General features: G+C 36.4%; 1 protein-coding gene across 3 annotated transcripts in view; it reads right to left on the bottom strand.

Annotated features, from left to right (window-relative positions):
- Positions 1-2085: 2085 nt before the first annotated feature.
- NAMPT (nicotinamide phosphoribosyltransferase) overlaps positions 2086-21222 on the bottom strand; it is a 30687-nt gene continuing 11550 nt past the window's right edge. For 2 of the 3 annotated variants that reach the window (XM_074869965.1, XM_074869967.1), the window contains exons 3-12: positions 20020-20123; positions 17202-17330; positions 16558-16716; positions 16061-16197; positions 13819-14044; positions 12507-12626; positions 9941-9958; positions 7044-7184; positions 6757-6891; positions 2086-5007 (exon numbers count right to left, since the gene is read on the bottom strand). In XM_074869965.1, the coding sequence (XP_074726066.1) occupies positions 4894-5007; positions 6757-6891; positions 7044-7184; positions 9941-9958; positions 12507-12626; positions 13819-14044; positions 16061-16197; positions 16558-16716; positions 17202-17330; positions 20020-20123 (1283 nt within the window). In that variant the 3' untranslated portion in view covers positions 2086-4893. The remainder of the gene's footprint in view (positions 5008-6756; positions 6892-7043; positions 7185-9940; positions 9959-12506; positions 12627-13818; positions 14045-16060; positions 16198-16557; positions 16717-17201; positions 17331-20019; positions 20124-21222) is intronic. The other variant, XM_074869966.1, reaches the window with a different exon arrangement.

A 21222-nucleotide genomic window follows, 5' to 3' on the forward strand; every position in this document is an offset into this window, starting at 1 on the left:
AGAACCCATACAACTCATCTGCCCTGTGTATTACTTTTATTAATATTTTGGTGATATGAATACTCGGCCATAATAAAATAAGTTTCCTCATCTCCTTTTGTTTAAAAGAGCTGAAGTGAAACCTTTAAATAGCTACACTAATAACCTAGTGACAAAGAAATAAAAATGTCCAGCCCTCAGATCCCTCCATGCATTCTTTATCTACCCACTTGAATTTCTTAAGTACTGTAATTATAGAAAATTCTGAAGCCATTTTCAAAAATTTATAATTGCCTGGCTACGTACAATATGTTTACTTGACACAAGCATTGGAACAACTACCAAGAATCAGATCCTCAGTTCTCATAGGCCAATATTAATCAATGAAGCATAAGAAAATGTAAATAGTGACATATATTGATAAATTAGTGTATGCTTATGTAAATATATCTAGTGATTGAGAAACAGCTTGAATTGATTTAGATACAATATAGATTGCTAGAAAAAAAGGAGTCATACAACCCAAACTTTCTGATTTTTTTGGCTCAAAGATAAACAAACAATAAACTTGCCCTTCTACTCAGAAGAGTTGTATAAGATGGAAGTAAAAACATGCTGGAGGCCTGATGGCTCCCTATCCATCCTTAAGAGACCTCTCTGCTCCAGCCAGGAGATTGGACTGTAATTCTGATTCCAGGAAACCTCAGCCATAAATTGAGAATTCTAGAAATTCTATTCAAAAAGCAGTTAGAAAAGCTCAGATAAAGATTAGTAAGGAAATTATACATAATGAAATATGTTACTTGAGAAGAATCCTGCGGACTTCACTCCCATATCCTCTGAATTATGTTACAGCAGAAATCAGGGTAACTTTCAACAAAATACTGTGCCACAGGAAAATACTTTTTGGAAATGCTCTATTGCTAAGTGCTTTTCATCCTTTACCATAAATTAAAGCCAAACATCTCCAGGTAACTGCGAAGGGTGTTTTAAAATCATTAACAAGGTCAGCTGTGCTACCAGTAAAACAGAGGGGAAAAAATTAATGTAACATCCATGGATAACAACTGCGTTGAGCAGCTCAGCACAGATACTATTTTATTTATTACAACAGAATTGGAGGACATAGGAAGAGACACATTTTTGAGTCCTTTGCCTTCTCCTGCACAGTCAGAGGCCTGGAATTTCTCTGCAGACTCCTTTGCATGATGACCTGGGAGGCTACCACTGCACACTTGCTGTTGGTAATCACTTAACTTGCACAAAGTCTGATTAGAGTAAGAAAAGCTGGAGTGGTGTAACTGGAGGTTTTTACCAGCATGTAAAAGCCTGCCTACCACTTAGGCTGTGCATGTTCTCTGTAAAGATAATGTAACAGAGACTTTAAATTCTAAATGCTAAAAGGCCATTATTATAGGCTACAGAAGCCCCTTTTTACATTACAGTATGACTTGAAGGGACCAGCAACAAATGATGATAAATTATCTTTACACTAGGTGCTTTATACACCCATACTAACAGCATCTGTGTTTGTAAGGTATCCTTTGTAATTTAAAGTTATGTACAAGTCAAAAGTGTAATTTCTTTTAATTATGAAAATCCTGTCCAAAGGGACATGAGACATTCTCTGTGTTGAAGAGCTGACATTATTTTTTGACAGATACTGAGGTGAACTGAAGGCTGCAACATCTTTGGTTAATTTGCTTTTAAACAAGCATTTTTAGTGGCTTCAGAGGTAAAATTTAAATAATTAATCGTTATTTGAGAAAGGATTATTCAAAATATAAAAAGGGGATAATTCATTATACCAAATTTTATTACAAGTGCTTCAATTTTTAAGCACAAACAGGTATGCTCACCCATCCCACCCCCACCCCCAAAAGAGGGAAATAAAGCAAAAAATAGAACCCAGTTTTCCTTTTCTTTAGAACTGAGCTGACTAAATTCAATCACTTAACCACAAACTGTATGCAAGCCAACCAAGCAGCTCTCCTACAGAGGACTGCAATGACAGCACAGCTATGTGCAGGTCCGTGTTTGGCAACAAAGAGCACAGGAATGAAATCTGATGCCCAACATCACAACTTTAAGACACAGTCAAATGGCTATTATTTTCACTGCCAGAACTAAACTTTATTTCCGTGTGTATTACATACTGGTATTTGATGCTAAGTACATTAAAATTACTTTAACAGAGGATTTAAGTGAGGAATATTTATTCTTCACTAAACAGGTTAAGAAGGAATGTAAAAACCTATAAGAAAAAACTGTTTTAAGCTTTGTTTTGATTTTGGCAAACCAAACAGCTAAGTACTCTTCTGTTCTCTCCTCAGACCTTTCAAAGTACCAAAAAAATCATCTTTTCATAACCATGCAGCTGAAGAAAAAAAATAGTCTTATAAAAATCCATTTCTTATGCTAAATATGGTTACAAATAAGAGTATTAAACACAAAACTCCCAATTCCTATTTTTACATACAAATACTGTATTATATTATGAAATGGGGTTAAAATATATCAATGACTACAAGTCTAGTAATTTAAAGCAAACTTAAACATGCTGTTTGCTTCCATGTGGAAGAATTAGGATATTGTATGGTTCAAGCACTGCAGTAATTTCTGTCAACTCCTTGATGCCCAGAACATCAAACCGCTAAACACAGACACACATGTATTCAGGTCTGAATAGCACCAGGTGTTTTTCTTTTTTTTTTTTCCTCCTTGTAAATATATTAACATTTAATAAAATGAGCAACATGACAACTTTCTGAAAGTGACATGCACGAGTAGACAATTTGCTTCAAGTGTCCAACTAATAAGCTAAAAGTTTTAGACAATACTGAACAATTACTGATGTATTTCATGGTACACAAGAAAACAGTGCTTCCACAGTATATCCTCAGTTCTCAAGTACAAAAATATCAGTTATGGGTAGTCAATAGTTATCAAAATTTTTATTGGTACAGAATGAAAGCAGCATTTACTTTATTGTTTTTTAAACCATACACCATAAAATTCCCTAGTACACATGTGGAGGAGTGAAAAAGGCTCTGTACTATTTACCTGCTACTGATCCTAGGTCCAGATTTAAAATCTTTCCTGGCCAAATACAAACAATATCAGTATAGCAAAGGGAAGGCAGTTCCTCAGTGTGAAAGGTCAGCATTTAGAGTCTTACTAAAGCACTATTTCAGAAACAATACATCACTTAAATGTATAATTACATACACTACAAGTGGAAAACAAGTTTTTATTAACAAGAACTATTGAGACTGGGCATAAACGTCTTAACCACAAACCCCGGAAATATCACGGGTGCTTTAATGTGGCCCTTTTTGGCGAGAGAATAAGAACAATGTAGTATGGCTTTTCAATCTTCCTTTAAAAGCATTTTTTATAAAATTTTGTAAGCTTAAATTATTTTAGAGGACCCCAAACATTTTTCTGTAACATCATTTACTAATTAGAAGCATTAATTACATTAGTACATTAAGTCATTGGCTGATAGTTTATCACCAGCATAACATAGGAGTCACTTGCTTTTGCTGTTGTTTTTTAAGGGAGGTACTTTTCTAGTGAGAGCCATCCTACAGTACTAAAACATTTCAGAGGTTACTACATAGCTTCTCAAATAAAATCCTCAACAGTTTTGTTTTCCAGCAGATACTCAAATCAAGCATATGCAGAGAGCAAATACAATCAAGTGCAGACAGTTCCAAAGTATCTCTCAAACATATTGTTTTACAGTTACCCTCTGCAAAATAAAAGCCCCTCCTCACCCCTATGAGACAGGGCGAGAAGGGGAAACAGGTCTGCCATTCATGTAGGAGTTTGGCTAGCATAAAGTTTTATTAAAGTTGTTAACAAAAATAGTTAAACATTTTTACAATTTAACATCCAGTCTGACAAAAGGCAAATCAATGAAAAAAATACAAAAAAGTAAAAAAGTGCACTACCCAATCCAGTATTTTGCTTTAAAGTCATGTCACTTACAGTATATGAAAAATAAACCCAGAAGTGTAATTACTTTAAAATACACCGCTTCCATATCTCAGTATTTTACACATATATTCTATATTGGAAGAGGAGATCTCTTAAAAACTTTACTCTTAAAATATTGAGGTGCTTATGCCAAGTGGGATAGACTTGGCAAGTTAAGTTGCAGTAGAGAATCCTTTCAAATTTGGCATTTCATTTACATACCTTACTGTGCCAGCAAGGTCTGTAGTACCTAAACCTTCTAGTAAGAACAGTAATTTTCTTTAATGCAGATTTGCTAATACAGACAACTACAAGAAATGGTGAGGTCAGCAATTTTATGGGATCTTAAGGAGATACGAGTCCTGATTTAGTCATCAAATGGTACAATGTCACAACAAACTTTAAGGCCATGTTTTATTTGCTGATTAATGGACAAAAGGCAATGGATTTCCCCCCCACAAATATTTTCTTGAAAGTCTGTGCTCATAAAAATCATGAAAAGTTGGAAAGACTTAATTATTGAAACTTTAAATATATTTTACACAATCTTGTTTGTACAAAAATACAAGTTAAATATAAACATAAAGCAATTATGATAATTTTATGTAAATCCATTTTGTGATATTCTGTTATATATAAAAAAGTTTCTCAGCTCTGTCTCATTTGTGAAAAGATCAATACCAGATTGAATCACTACTGGCAAAGGGCCCTAAAAAGCACACTTTAGCATTAAATATGTTTTACAATGTAAGTACCATTTCCTGATTTCATCTTTTCTAAAGACTGGCAAAAGATAGGGCAGTATGTCCATAAACCAACAAATAATTTGGCTACAATGTCATAAAACACAAACACACAAATCTGTACAATAAACCCAGTAGCTATGCAGTACGTACTTGTTACACACACACATACACAGACATGGAATGAAATTTAGTGAGACGTCATTTCTAGTTCACTGTTCTTCAGCCTGGCATTTTGTCTTACTTCATCAAATGAATATGACTTTGTTACCTTTCCATTCTTAAATACTGTATGAAGGAGATCCTGCAAGAAACACCACTGTTTTAGCAAGATTGATTTGGCAAATGAACAAACATAGGTTACACAAACTCAATAGCAAGCACCCAAGACAAGCCTGGTAGGGCTAGAGCTTTAGACTGTCAAGATACTAAATCTTTACAGCTTCTACTGGTGCCTTCACGAATGGTTAGACAGAAGAAAGTATTTAGGCCATCCTGTGCACAGACAGAAGCTTTGTGCTGAGTAGTCCCTAAAGCGACCTGTCCACATCTGGTCAAAGCCAAATACACACATGCTAAATATACCCTGCTAGAGCAGCTAGTAAGAAAGGCGACGCTCAACCGATTTAATACAACTCAATTAGAGGTTTAAATAAAATCTTTACTTCTTCTAGAGCAACTATGAAAAAAAAAAAAATCTTTCTTCACAGTCCCCTTTGCACATATATTTTCTAAAACAGTGTATCAAGAAGTGCTTGCAAAGAGCACACTGAAAGAGCAGCAAGCACAGCTTTGTACAGAAAAGTCAGCACAAAAGCAACGTTGGGCAGTCACTATCCTTGATGACCTATTACCTGTAGCTTCACGGAAATGGGCCCACAAAACACTACATTTCCAGGTCATTTCCCAAGGAGCTCCGGAACCTATACTGCACAAATAATCCTCTCTAATATCCCAGGACAGAAATTTTTTTAATGAATTATTTCACCTGTCAAAAATGAAGGAACTATATGTTGCCTAATTTCAGAGCCAAAATCCTGTGGTTTGTTCTGAAGAGATTTCTCACCATTAGGTCTCTCCTTCTCTACATATAGATATATACATATGAATTAATGTTCATCACAAACCTATACACATGAATATGTGTATATATAACTTTGAAAGCTTTTTTTTTCTTAGATCTTTGCATTCAGAGCACATCATTTACAGTGTATATAACTGTTTTCTGTCTTGAAATTTCTCAGAGAGATCTCAGTTGTATGCTTACTGTTGCATAAAACAGCATGCCTAGAGGCACCCCTCCTGCCTAGTAGCACAGAAACGTGCTTCTGTATACCAGAAAACTCAAGAAACTTCCAGCTTCTAAAGGCTGAAGTGCAGTTTGCTAACTTATATTCAGTCCTCTTAATTCAGCAAGAGACTCAACACACAGTTAAATATTTCATTGCTTGCACACTGAAAATGTAAGAGATACCAAACTGAAAGCCTGAGATTGGCATAAAGCTTGTGCTTATTTTACTGAAACAGCGTTTAATTTTGCAATTGTAAAGAATTAACAGGGAAACTGAATTCCTTGTTTAAATTTACACCTTTGAAAACTGATCAACTACTCCATGTACAGAGCATTAACACCTGAAGGAACTACTTAAAAAAAAAAGTCTCAAGAGGGAAGCAGAAACAAATTTTAGTTATGTCTGTCCCTCTCCCACCTCCAACTCAGGTCACTACTCAAATTGTGCAATATAGCCCATACTACTTGGCTAGCATATATTCCACAACATTAAGACATCAGCTTTGGGAAAGAGTGGCAATGTTCTTTTGTTTCTGAAGACAAACAAAAGAGAAAGATTTCCAATTGTAAAGCCTGAACATTCTACTGGCATTCTAACAGTCTGTTGTTACTGAATTTGGCACTGGGGACACTTCTGAGGTAGTAAGATGGGAACTGAACAAAAAGACAATCAAAAATAAATTCTGAAGTTGTTATAACCTGCTTTTTCCCTCAGTCTAGTTTTGCATGAAGAATGATGTAATACATTTTGGAAATTCATACCTGTCCATATTCTTCAAGATCTCCCTTGCCTTCTTCAAGTGTCACATAGTCTCCAGCAGGTGTCCTATGCAATGACAGTCGTCCTTTCTTTGATCTTTTGTTTGGATCAGCAACTGGGTCCTTGAAGACATTTACCTAAAATGAAAAGAGTATTCTTTTATAAGGAATGGGCTCTGTGCGGCTTGTGTACCTAATGCAGATGGTGGTAATGTAATAGGAAATGGCAAACAGGTTTTCAAGTGGGCTTCTATTGAAACCATAATGGTAGAATTTGTACAAAGACATACCCCGAGACCGTTGGTCACCACGTAACTACATTTGAAGGAACAGTTTAAGAGATCTCTGGTTAGTTTCTGCAACAGAGCTCCACCAGATCCAAAGGCAATATTCTCAATACTCCATTTATTCTTCTTCATTCCCTCCACAATCTAGTAAGAAAAAGAAAATTATGATGGAGCATACGTTTCGGCCATGCCATTTTTTCCATAAAAATATTATACTACTTAAACAAGATGCTTTTACAGACAATTAAACCAACTAACATTCAGTTTCCAGGAGATATACATAACAATTCTGTCAATACTTGGCACGCTGTTTGTATTTTTATTTGTAATTTCAGCATGGCATAATTATAGAAAGGTTTTGCTGTAAAACTACTATCATGCCAGCATATATATTTTCCAAACTAGGGTAGCACAGTAATGCAATGCCCAGACAATCAGAGCTCTAAAGAAACTAAAAGACTTCATGAGAGCATTTTAGAGCCTTCTGATTTCTCAGAATTATGGGAAGATCTCAAAGCATAGCGTGTATCCTGAAACAAAGCAGTCATCTTGCTCATCAACTCCAAGAAGTTATTACCCACTTTGACCAGCAACTTCAACAGAGCAGTTATCCTGAAAAATCACATTGACTAGAATTAGATTAGCAATTTTGAAGATGGGAAATGGAAATACATAAAGCTGCTCAAAAAGTTTGCTTTGCCACCTTCTCAAGCAGGTACAGATCAATGTTAACTGCACTGCTATCAACAGTCAAGTTAAAACTTACTATATCATTTCCCCCAAGCCTCATTCTATCCAGACAAACATGACATCCTCTAGCCTGGAGTAATGGGTGCTAGTTTAGTCATGCTCATAAACAGCCAAGATTTGTTCCCCTGACCTGTTACGCTTATGACAGCCTGAAATTACAGTTATAGCCCCAATAAGAGTGTTTGAACACTTCTCTCCTAACCATTTTACTAACAAAAGAGGGTGAGAAAACTTCAGGATGGGTGAAATAGCAAAATCCCATCCAACCAGTAAAAAAGGAATGTGAGAAGCAGAATGGAAGGACAAAAATCTATGGGGAACAGTGCTGTTTCAAAAATCAACATCATCAGAAATCTGGTCATCTTTTGTGCAGTCTCAGCTTCCTAATCAAAAAGAAATGTCAGAGTAACACTGAACAGGACTGTTTCAGAAGCTACTGATGTCAAGCAACTTTTTTTTTTAAGGGATAGTTAAGGCAAAATTAGTTCATTCATAAGGAAATAAAAAGGAAAAGAGACAATTCCAACTTCAGACAGTGGCAAACAGGTAGCTAGTGTAAACAAAAGAGCATACTAGTATTTTGTTTATCCATTTAGTCACATGCAGACCGTCTTCTCACAGATACTCAGTCTAAATGCCTGCCAGAGGTCAGCCAACAGGAGAGGTGGACTGCAGAGCTGTAACCTTTTGAGGATATGCTCTGAACACCTTCCCGCTACGTTTTTAGCGGAGATTTCCCCAGTAGAGCGCTCATCACTGAGTTCCCATCATTTTAATGGTACCAGCTTACTCATCCAAGAAGCCAAGCAAAATTAATCTCAGGCCCTACCACCATGACTTTCACTTAAAGGAACCCTTCAGAAGCTTTGTATCCTAAACAAATAGACCCTTGATATGTGACAATCCAGTCTATTTTAGCAGTAGTCACCAAACTCTTTCAGACAGTGACCATGCACAAAAGGAATCCATATTTTCAGGTGATTAGGTTCTCCTGGAAGCAGTTAAAAGGGATACTCAGGGAGGATAAACAATTGAAATTAATTAAATTATCCCTTAAGCATCTCAGAAATAACTGAAAGATGACAAAAGAGGGGTAAGAAAACAGATTTTGTATACCCTTTCCTTAAGCATAAGGCCAAATAGTACTGTAAAAAAACAGACTTAACTGGGCCTGCATATGGACTCTGCTTATCTACACTGTCTTTTGAAAAGGTAAATATAGATAAACTCCACTTGGACTCTGATCAAGTTCTGTTCAGATGCTGACCAAGCCTGAAGCCATGTGAACTGTTGGCTAAGCCTGAGCCAATGTATTCTACTCCTTTCCTTATCCAGTTTTATAGATCAGGTCTGACATTGAACTCACCTGAACATGCCCGCAAGGTGTAACGCAAACTACCTGGTATACACAACATCCTACCACGGCACATAATGCACAGACTTCATGTTCACTGACACTTGTAGGTTAACACATGCTAGTACAAGTATAGCATAGCTGGGCCAAGGCTGCTTAACCTTCTTTCCTGGGTGAGGAGAAATGTGAACCCCATTCCAGCTAGTGTTCCTGCTCTCATTTACTGATGGTTTGTTCATCCTGTGCCACAGGCACAACTCACTTACCTTGGGTAAAGAACTGGCTTCCACCTTTCTACTCTCTCCCAAGGGATTTCCTTACTCAGACTGATCTTTGGCTGGTGTGGAGCGGAAGGGAAATCAAGACTAAGTTGAAAGACAGCTCTGACTCTACCAGTGACAGGCAGCAGAGGCCCAGATAACAGCTTCCTTAGGTATGGGGAAGAGATGGCAAACAACAGCAGTAATAGGGAAGAAAAGTAGGAGACCTGAAACAACTGAAGCCTCCCCCAAAGGAAAATGATACAGAAGAATTTCTTGTCTCACACTTTCAAACCTATACAGGGAGAACAGTTCAGGTATCAAGGTTCTGACCAGCTTCTTCTGACCATTATGAGCATGATTAATGCCAACTGTGACTCCAGATTAGAGGATTTTCTTTGTATAAAATTTAAAGACATCTGGAAATTGAATGTTCAAAGAAAATCCTTTGAAAGTGTAATATATTGTGGAGTTAGCAGATTGGAATGATTTTAAAAAGTGAAAATGCTAGAAGAAAGTCAGAAAAGTTTCCTTACCTGTTCTACCAGCATCCCCTATTAAAACAAAGAATTTTAAAATCCAGTTTATACTCTTGAGTTGTTTTCTATATTGTTGTTTCAGCTAGTTTGGATAGTTAAGTGAGACTGATTGGTCATTACTCATTCTAGATTTTCCTATTGTACCCATTACCTTTCATCTGATCTGTAACAATAAATCATGCTTAGAATCTAAGCCTGATAAGGAGTAGTTAGAATAATGACTTGCATAGGCTGTAAGGGGGGGGGGGGGGGGGGGGGGGGGGGAAGATGGCCACAACAATATGTTCATATCTGTTCATGTAAACTTCTTGAAAAGGATGTTATACTTCAGAGTTGGGTTGGTTTTGAGGTGGGTTTTTTTCTGTTTTGTTTTGTTTTTTTAAATGGCAAACTATTACCCAGTCTTCCAGAAGTCAGCATGGTAACCTTGGTTTTGCTGACATAAGAGGATAAAGAGATCCATGAAATTTAAATGACTAAAATTAGGCTGCAAGATCACGGTCTTTTTGCTCCAACATAACTTGCTGCTTTCAAATGAGAACTCTCTTTCCTTCTTGCCTGCTTCTCCCAGATTAAAACAAGAGTTTATTTTCTCTCTTGTATTGTGCTGGTGAGTACTAGCCCCTTTTTTAGGCCAATTTAATTCACTAAACCACAAAATTTATCACTTTTGCTTGAGTTATTTTGCTCCTACATACGAGGGCTAAATTAGTTTAATGACCAGCAGTTCAATGACCAAAGCTGACATGAGGTGTGCAACATGTTACAGAGTCAGGAAGAGATGAGAAGGCAGCAGTGAGTTATGTCTGCTCTGTATGTCTTGTGGAACTGCATCTTCAACTCTATTCTACTACATATTACAGATAGACCTCTCAATCAGTTACAGTTTGATGAGGAAAACATGTAAACAGGCAGATCATTTGAACAAAGAATTGCTCCTTCTGAGTCTTATCCTCTCCTATTAGCTGCTGGAATTATTTTCCTGCTCTCTTTAGAACTTAGAGAGCAGTGCATTTTTTTCCTCTAATGTAAACATTTTAAATAGTAGTTTTAATATTTTGATTACAATTGATGCTATCCAAGCATCCTTGAATTTTGTCCAGTATAACTTACAGAAAAGCAACCTCTGAGTTCCTTACAAGAAAGAATTAAGTCCCATTTTTTTCTGTCATGACTCATGAAAATCTCAACCACAACACACTTTGCCTAACAGTCATCTGTCCTGTTAAATGGTTGTTGAGAACAAGCAGAAGTTTATTTAAAACCAAACAAAAACAGAGAGAGTCTCTTTGCCTAGTACTAATTGTAAGACTTTCTTTCCAGCTATTAACCTCTCAAGCTTGTCTTCTATTTAGCACATTAGCACAGTTGTATATTCTCAAAAAGACACATGGGACAAAAAAATAAAGGAAAATAAAGTTTGCTTTAAAGGCTATTGGAGGAGGCACAAAACTGTAGTGCATGACTGCACCACAACTGCCGTATCAGGGAACTATCTCAATATTAACTGCTCTCTAAGGATCAGAGTAACAAATTTGAGTTCTGTCGTTCAGGTTCACATTATGTGCCCACATTAGATATGCAGATAGTTTCAGACTAACTAAAAAACAAGCCTGATGTCTGTCTCACTCTTAATTTTGAGAAGCAGCAAAAGTCAACGCTTAAGAATCTAAGGATATGTCAGTCTAGAAAGCTAAGATAAGCATCAATAAAACCAAGTAAAATTAATCTTAAATTTATCCAACTTATTTCTGTTTTTGAACTCTAATACAGCTGAAGATGAATCGATTCAGGACAAACCTGATGAAGCCAAGTCCTCCTCCTTTTACATGCCCCTCATCACCTGTAGCTACTGCAGCCTGTATCTTTGTAACCACATTATATTACCTAGTACCTCCATCAATAGTGGTGAATTTAGAACTAGTTTCAAGCATGAAGCATCTACTAAATAACCATTTTTTGTCTTGATGAAATTGCACTTTTGACTCAGACTACAGTCTAATCTGTTATACATATCTTCTGACTTTCAACAATCCTTATTCCACTAGTTGCCCAACCAATGAACTCGCCTCCCTTACCCTTGTTTTTAAAAAGTCTCCTTCAAAACTACACCTTCAATATTTGAGCGCAAGCACACGTCAGATGGTACATAGCTATGAGCCAAACCAGTTAATTACCGCTATTGCTATAGCACAGCAGTCATGCAGTGTGCCTTCGATATCAATGAAAGGACCAAACACTGCCACATTTTGATCTGAATTGACTTGACAAGCAGGATGAAAGCAAACAAAAGGAGAGACAGTGGGAGGAGAAGGGTTACAACAGGGGGATTAGGAAATGCCTTTTAGGTTTTTTTGGGTTTGTTTTTTTTTTAATGCATCTTAATTCCCTGTGGAGTTTTAATGAATTTGTTTTACACATTAGGATATTGCTGCCAGTGTCTGGAATGAAGGGCAGGGCGGGGTCAGCAGCCTCTGCTGCAACATCTGACTAGTCATAACAGAGTCCAGATTAAATATCAACATTGCCAGTGTCACCCTGACACATGAACAGGATCTCCTACCTCTTGCAATGTGTTGATATCCACACCATCCCCTTGAATAACTCTGAGATACGGTGGCAGCAACTTGTAGCCTTTTGAGTTCTCTGTAATGGGAAACTTCTTCCCTAAGATCTCCAAGACCTATCGAAGAGAAGGGAGACAGTTCAAAATAAAAATAACCCGCCATTCCAATAAAGAAACACAATTTCCATATTTATGATCTCTTTCTCTCGAAAAAAGAAAAATCCATAAATATACCCACATATCTTGCTCTAAATCTATCCACATAGGCACACAAACAAAAAGCATGCCAGCCATTGTGGTGGAAGCCATTAAATTAAAGCAGTCACAGACCATATGGCCTTCATAAACTTGTACCCAAGAGCTAATCAGAACCATGCTTCTCTCCTTTCTCTTTGGTTGCTGCAAGTTTTTACTATTAAATGTGTCAACTGAAGATTCTGCTCTTCTTTTGAGCTCACTTAAAACATGGTGGATGAGGCTTTCAGTTTTCTGCAATTTCGTTAGCCACCAATAATTAAAATGAAACACTTCAGTTAGGAGTTTTTCTTATCAGCTCTGATAAAGATTATTCAAAGTTCCTATCTGTGATATGTCACTCGTCCCAAAGGAAAAAAAAAGTGTTAAAGCTGTATGGATTAATTTGATAGAGTACCAACATAACTAAAATCTCCCCTGCTTTCTTATTAAAACAGTGCTGACAGCTACTCAAATTCAGAGGTATCAACAGCTTTTATTATAGAACTGCAACAATCATTATGCTCTCTAAAGAGCTACGAGGCAAGAATCATTTTTCAACTTGGAGGTTGTGTGCTACTGACTTAAATGCATGTCTTACAAAAGGGAGAAGAGTGCTAAACTTGCATTTGTAGCATAAAATAGTGAGTTACCTTAATACAGGATGCCAAGATACCTGAACCTGGTGGTAACAAGTCTTACTGGCCTGGCATTTATTAATACTCAAGTTGTTTCCCACTTTATTTGTTAAGTGATTAAAGTTTCTCTTCATAGAATCATTCCAGCATCACTAGACCAGCAAAACTGGTAACTGTTGTAAAAGCTTCAAGAATGGTATGCAAGAATGGGTTTGATGAAAAAGATTAAACTCTTCAGACTGCAAAAGAGTTTCCCTATCTATACTGAAAGGAGGTAAGCATTTATGTTTTTCATAGGTCCAAATTATCTAGCATCAACTATATACTATGCATACCAAGTCAGAGCATTACGTTTCCTACGTTTGTTAGCTGGTCATTACAAAACAAACAATTGCCCTTCCCAGTCTTATATACAAATGACTTCAAGAAAGGATTACCTTTAAAACAGTGTCAAGGGGATTCCCAGAATCTGGTCTAATAATAAGTGGTGCCTCTGGACTTCGTGCTTCAATTATATGCCTTAAGTCATCACCCCATATTTTTTCACAAGCGTTGTAAATGTCATAGCTGTCACTAACCACAGATACAGGCACTGAAGAAAACTGTGTCACTATGTGTTCAAAAGCATCTTTTTCATGATCTTTCCCCCAAGCTGTTATGGTACTGTAAAGTCAATTGAAAAATCCATATTAGAGCAGCATTTATATGTTAAATCACACATTCTGTATTTCCTATCAGCAACAGTTCAAGGTAACAATAGGCAATATGATTACAAGACAGCATAAACTATGTGCTTATCAGCTCTGTGTTGCATGAATAGTAAATATACTCTATACTAAACAAACAGCACCCTGGATTTATCTTTGGCAAGTCAGACCAACACTTGACACATACTTCTTCCACATGTAAATGTGATTTATTTTTTTTAAATGGTTGTGAAAGTTTCTCTTTTAAATCTGAAATTCAGACAGGGAACTACAGATGCAAGAACAGAACATCTACTCTGGCAACTTCAGACTACAAAATGGGAAGCTGAGAACTAGCAGCATATGTTAGAAAAATCTTAGAAGAAAACACCATTATTTTCTTTTTTAATAGTGATATAAAACCATTTGCTCACTCATACAAACATTCTTCTAGAGGAACCTCAGGGCATTACCCTTGGTACAAGGGTACAGGCAAGCACATAAAACAGTTGCTAAGAGAGGTAATAAGTTACTGAATGCCAGCTGATCTGCAGTAGCTGCTCTGTATGTGGCTCTCCCAGACCAGCTGACATAACTGACTTTAGTAACTTGTGTGTGAAAACCTAAAAATGCTCTCATGCAAAGTACAGATGCTCAGTAAGAGCTAGTCGGCATTGAATTTTTACCAAAAAAATGCTAGCATTAACTACTGTGTGGACAAGCCCCAGATCACAGTAGTGACGAGACAAAACAAAATTTGTTTCAAAGAGATTGGGGCAGTCTGAGGAACAACCCCAGTGGCATGTCAGAGGCAAGCACCACACTCACAACACAACTCACACTGAAGATTGTGGAACAGCAGAACAATTCCAGACAAATTTGGGTCTCTTGCAAGAGACCCTTTTTGTCTATTAACTTGGAAAGCGTGACTGCAGTCTGCATTTGGCAATGCAAACTTTAACTAGGACAGTTTAAGCTGTCTTCTCTCATATCACCACTTCAATATGCTGTGCAACAGATGCTTATTCTCTGACTTCATGTGTTTGCTTTCATCACAAAGAATTTTATAGTTGCTTGGGCCATCATTTTTGGATTTAACTGTAGTATTAAGCTAAGCTAAGAAGATGTTTCGGACAAAATTTGTCATTTCTACTGATCAAGCAGGAATTCTAGAACTGCACTACAGCAATGGTCCAGAAAGTTGTATGAAGTAGTGTTCCTTTAAAGACAATCACTACCCTATGATGGCTATTCAGGTAAGCCTTTCCATTATCTGTCTTGCAACCCTAAGTGAAAATATTCACTATTTAACAGCACTAGATTTTGTACTCAAAACAACCATTCATTCCTTTATATTCTGCTCATTTCAGTATGCAGACATGCAAACGAAATCCAAGGATTTGCATTCACTCCTGACCTTGTACAGGATTTGGATAAAAAAAAAAAAAATCAGAGCTCTTCATCTCAAATGTCTGTTTGAGGTCAGTTCCTTACTCTCAAAAATTCATTCACAATTCTTAGTGAGAGATCAAGAACTTACCATTGACTGAATTAGGTATGGTGATGAGAAGCTTTAGAGCAACTGCCTCTTCTGGAGGCAGAACATGATCTGGGAGAGTCCAGAATTGCAACTTACATGGTTTTAATTTTATGATTTTATGTTTAAAACAAAATTTCAAGTTCTACTAAAGATCTACTTCAACCTGTAAGCCTTCAAGTTCTTTTTAAAAAGAATCATCCAAATTTACTTAGACACTGATAAGAAGGTTATAGTTTAAAACATATTTATAGTTATGAACAACCATGCTACTGTTGTACCCCTGGAACATTCAGAGGCATCAGTATTCAACTTCAGTCTCAACAGATGGCTCAGTCACAGCTAATACTGTGTAAGTGAAACAACTTAATATTTCTGGATATGAAGATGGATAAGAAAAAAAATTATATTTTGTTAAGCTATTTTTCAAAAGGCTTTAGTAGCCCAGTATCTTACCTGTGTTCTGCAGCTGGAACAGAGTATCCTGGAACTGGATCTTTTGTACCATAGTACTTTTTAATTAATGCAATTCCCGCTACAGTGTCTGTTCCTTTGAAGTTCACCAAATGAGCTGAAGCTCCTATTCCTGCAGTCTGAAAAAGATGCAGCTTTCAGTTGTCACGCCAAATATAGAAGCCTAAATCCAGTCACCGCCTAGCACTAGTTTGTAACAGCAAAACTCTGACTCAGTTCCCATTTTACCAATACCCTCCTCATGCATTTACACAAAAAGACAGCTTCCATATAGAAAAAAGTTCTCCCAGTCTAGTGCTCACAGTTCAGACACATACCCAGCCCTCAACCCTAGATCTTCCCCTCCACAAGTCCAAACACTGTGCTCTGTGCATTCACAATTTCACTGCTGAACAGGGACACAATTGTTAACAGATACATGCTATAATCCTTAGTAGTTAAGAACAATTAGACTTCTCAAATTATTAGACAAGTAGTACCTCTTGTGAAGAAACTCCTCTGTAGCCAAAGTCATGCAGTTTATACTCCAGTCCTTCTAAGCTGCCAGAAGTCTCTAGCAAATATTTGGCCAAGATCTTTTTCTGCTCTCTAGAGTTTGTAGCCACTGTGATTGGATACCATGACTGCACAAGAATAGTCTAAAACAAAACCCATCACATTATTAGGTGTATGTTTGCTTAGAACTTAAAAGTCCCTACTTGGCATTTAATCAGGCACAAAAAGGTCTATTTATTTTTATCACCCATTCAGAAAGTACTGATGCCTCCAACAGTTTGCTTTAGGGCTATAGTAATTAGCCTTTATAATACCTTTATAAGGTAGGCAGGTATTGACCATCTCAGGAGTTATTACTCCCAAGCTACAGACACACGATTCCCCCATCCTCCTTTCCTTGTAGATAAAAGCACTGTTGTGAATTTCCTGTAGAATTATTACAATCTCTTGCCAGGTAGGGGGAAAAGGTCTGTGTAAAAAGCACTAAAAAAAAAAAAGAATCCAGGCTTACTTAAAGTAGAAAATGAAAGCTGACAGAGATTCCCCTTAAACAATACAGAATTCAGCCTTTAATTTAAGTGCATTAGTATTTGCTTAGAAAAAAACATGTTAACTTTCCAAAACTGACCTCAATCCAATTTGTGAGCCAGTAGCACTCTGGATCCGTGTTTTCTACTGTGAAAAGAACATTTCCTCTGGGAATTACAGAGCCCTCAGGAACAGCCTTTATTTCTATAGGAAGATGGCCATCGTATTTCTGTGTAAGAAACAGTAGTATTGTTAGACAACAGGAAAGATTAAGACCTACCTCTTATTTGACTGCAATGGATATAAAGTCAGGCTATGAGTTTATTGATAAAGCTTTCTTCTTAATTTCTTTCAAACCTAAAAATAATTTGGTTTGTTTGCATACCCACCAGCCCAAATAAATAAAGTCCACATTTTATCAAAACAGAAGGAAAATCCTGTAACCTAGAAAACAGTCTCATTATGAAACCAAATGATGGTTATCAGTTGCCAGTATTCCTTGTGCAAATTGAGTCAGGAAGGGTTAAATATTCTATAAAAATATGTAAGTTGTACCCACAGAACAAGAAATATTTGCTACTTAGTTTTCTTCAGTGCTTAGTATAGACGTGTGCTTTGTTAATTTATTAGAGCAGGATCAATTTAATATCTATTTTAAAGAATATTTTATCATCTCAATTATTCACTAAACATGAAATCTAATCTTTAAGTGTCATGCTTTTGTCAAATTCAGTCTTTCAGCCCTGAAAGACTAAACATTGTGTGAAATACGCCTTTTGAAAGAGTAAGTTGCAAATAGCAACTCTAAAAAGAGTAATTGTAACTTTCTCAAAGAGCTCTGCAAGCTAAACCGGTAATACTTAAAATGTTTTGCATATTAATATTTTTTAACAGAAAGCTTCATGAGATATTCTTTAAAGGCAACAAAAATTGCATCAATTCAGAGAAATTACACAGATTCATAAGTAGCATCCAAACATATTCTCCAGTGCTCAAAATGAATCAGAAGTCTCTTCAACATTACATTTTAAGTTTCTTCAAAACTGTAATATGCTGAAGCAAATTGTGTTTATACCACACAGGGTTTAATTGTCAGACTTGGAGATGTCTGGTTTGGATTAACAAAGGACAAAGCCTTCAAAAAGGCTCAAAATAATTTATTAATGATTCAAAAGACAGAAGTACAGTTAAGTGAAAAAAAAAAACCAGATTTCAAAGTTGCTATATGTGTTGATTTTGTCCACAGAAAAAAGCCATATGGTCATGCCATAGCACTATATTATAGTCCTTTTCAAAATTTTCAGGTAGAATCAACTTGTACTGTTCAGGGCTTACATCTCTTTCATTCATCATCAATTCCTGTCAACTTCCAGCCTTTACACCACCCTCTCATTAGCCAGGCAGTCCATTCCTTTCTTCCACCCATTCACCCTATCAGTATTTATTCTCAGTACAAATTCATGCGTGTATGTTTCAAAATCATTGTGGCGCTTCACTCGTACAGCCATTGTTTCCTCCACTTTACCTAACCCTAGACTTTAGGTAACAGAGGCAGAGAGCAAACATCAGTAGGTATGTGAATATATACAGGAATTCAACGAGCAGAAGCGGGATGTCTGCGTGCATATAAGGGCATACAAAGACCCAAAGGGTACATACACTTACAGTTTGAGAGCCATCAGCATTTAAGATCAAGAAGTGGAAATCATACTTGTTTATATATGTGCACAATTTTAACAAGAAAATCTAACAAAGGAATAAACAATGTATACAGGGGTATGCAGAAAGGCTTCTTTTGACTAAAAGTTGAACAGAATTAGTTAAACCGTGTTAAAACTCAGTGTGGACAGACATGCAGCATTAAAAGTGTATCAATTCCATTTAGCCAAAGAGGGATCAAGATTACTTTAAATACAGATGAGAGCAGTTCACAACAACTATGGATTGAATTCCAATCTGTAGTTATTTGGAATGGGTACAAGTCCTCGACAAACCTCTCTAACTCCCCCTTAGAAAACAGTGGTTTTATTAACCTTGCTGCCATTTGCAACATTTAGTTGAAATTCACTTTCCTCTTGCACATCTTATGGTCCACCCTGGTTGCAAGATGACATCCAAATATATTCACAAACAGATGCCACCATAAAATATATACAGTTGGGATATCCAGGGAAAAATAAATGCAAAGAACTAAAAAATTGTGTTTTCACATACCAAAAATATCCATTCACTAGAACCCAGAACGGAACTTAGCATTTAATTAATCTGCAGAGATTAGAGCAGCTCTGATGAATGCTATTAGTTCGAACCTGCTGTTTTTACAGAGAAGAGATGTTTGCAATTATTTGAAGACTGACACCTTTTCAAAAAAGGGAAGGAGGATAATTATAGAAGGAATTTGGAAGGATTTGTGTCAGAAGTGCTCAAGCTTTGTATTTCATAGTAAAGTTCAACTTAAGTATCTCTGAAAAATTTAGAAAACAATTGAACAAACCATGTATTTTCTGGAACAATTTACACATGCAAGAAGTTGTAATGCTTTCTGCATTAGAATAAAAATGGTTGTGATTAGTTGCAGAAAGCAATGTAAATGATGCAAGCAACCACTAAGCAATATATTACATATGGAGACTTGCCAACAAGCCCCCACTTATACTAGCTGGCTGACGGCAGCCATAAATCCTTATTACCTGCAAAGCTGTATTTGGCATCTGAAAGGATGAAAATTACTTTTCTCTAAGGAATTACAATTATATGATTATTCTTTGACAGCTGCTACTCCCTGTACACTAAACATAAAAAGCTAAATTTATCCAGTCTTTACTATCACGGTTAAAAGGAGAGACTGCTGTATTTATTCCTACAGTTGATTTATGAATTCTTCATGATGATCTCACACTATTTTCATCATTTTTTACCTCCAGAATGTAGTTCCATCCCTTTTCGTTGAAGACATCATCTTGAAAATGCTCCCTATATACTTCTTTGGCTTCCTTGATTTTCTCTTTGGTCACCACTTTACCTGTGGTTTCAGAAACAGATGAAAGCTTAGAAACTTGAAGATATTCATCAGTTATAAAATAAATAACAAAAAGGTTCAGACACTGAAAAGTCACTTTGCCTTCAACAAAGACATGGAGAACATGTCAAATGCAGTATACTAGCTATGTTAAAACCAAATTTTACTTTCATTTATTATATAGATAAGGATGATCAAGACGATGATTGTGCAAGTTAGCACATGCAACAAGACATAACCAGACTGCACAAGGGTTAAACTACACTGCTCCAGGGAGAATCCCCATGGAGATGCCTTACAACCAGTCTTTGATTGACCACCTTGTGATAGGAACTGACAGACTAACCACATTATTTGAATAAGCATTGCTACTGCTGTAGGACCAATCACCTACTGGAAACATTAGAGAACAATCCTCAGACTGCTAAAGAGAAAAGAAACAAGATTATCAAGTGTTTTGATTATAATGGAATTCCAATCTTTGATGGAATTGGCAGAGATATTTATAGATTAGGGATCATGACAAAGATACATCAGCCATATGACTAAAGTCTTCCTTCCAAAGCAACAAGCAAGCAACTTATATTCAGGTCAGAACAGGTGATATTTACATATAATGCAAAAAGTAAACAAAATATTAAACAGCACCAAGGAATTTTCAGCTGTTACTCTTAAAATTGTTGATATTGAAAAAATTTTCACATGTAGCTGCCATATTCAACGATCTAAGCTGAGTGACAATCAAAATTTAAGGGAAATTAAAACCACTATTGGTTTTACACAGTAAATAAACCAGCAAATACACACTAAAGTTTATGTTCAAAATGTGAAATGTATTCTTCCTTGAATCTTCTAGCTTCTTGTGATTCTATGCACAGCCTTGCTCTGTTTCCATTAATTTTAATTTAGCCCACTGAAGTTGGGATATGAACACCTCTTCATTTTTAAAAAAGCACTGGCATAAACATAGCAGAGAGGTGTCTGAATTAAGAAGTCAATACCATTTTATGAGGTTGGACATCTCATTTTCAGAATCACACAAATAAGATCTTATGCATGTCACTACCTACACAGTACCAAGATAACCTGTAATTGTTTCAAC

The sequence above is a fragment of the Strix uralensis genome, chromosome 5 (genome assembly GCF_047716275.1).
Source record: "Strix uralensis isolate ZFMK-TIS-50842 chromosome 5, bStrUra1, whole genome shotgun sequence".
NCBI classification, from domain to species: Eukaryota; Metazoa; Chordata; class Aves; order Strigiformes; family Strigidae; genus Strix; species Strix uralensis.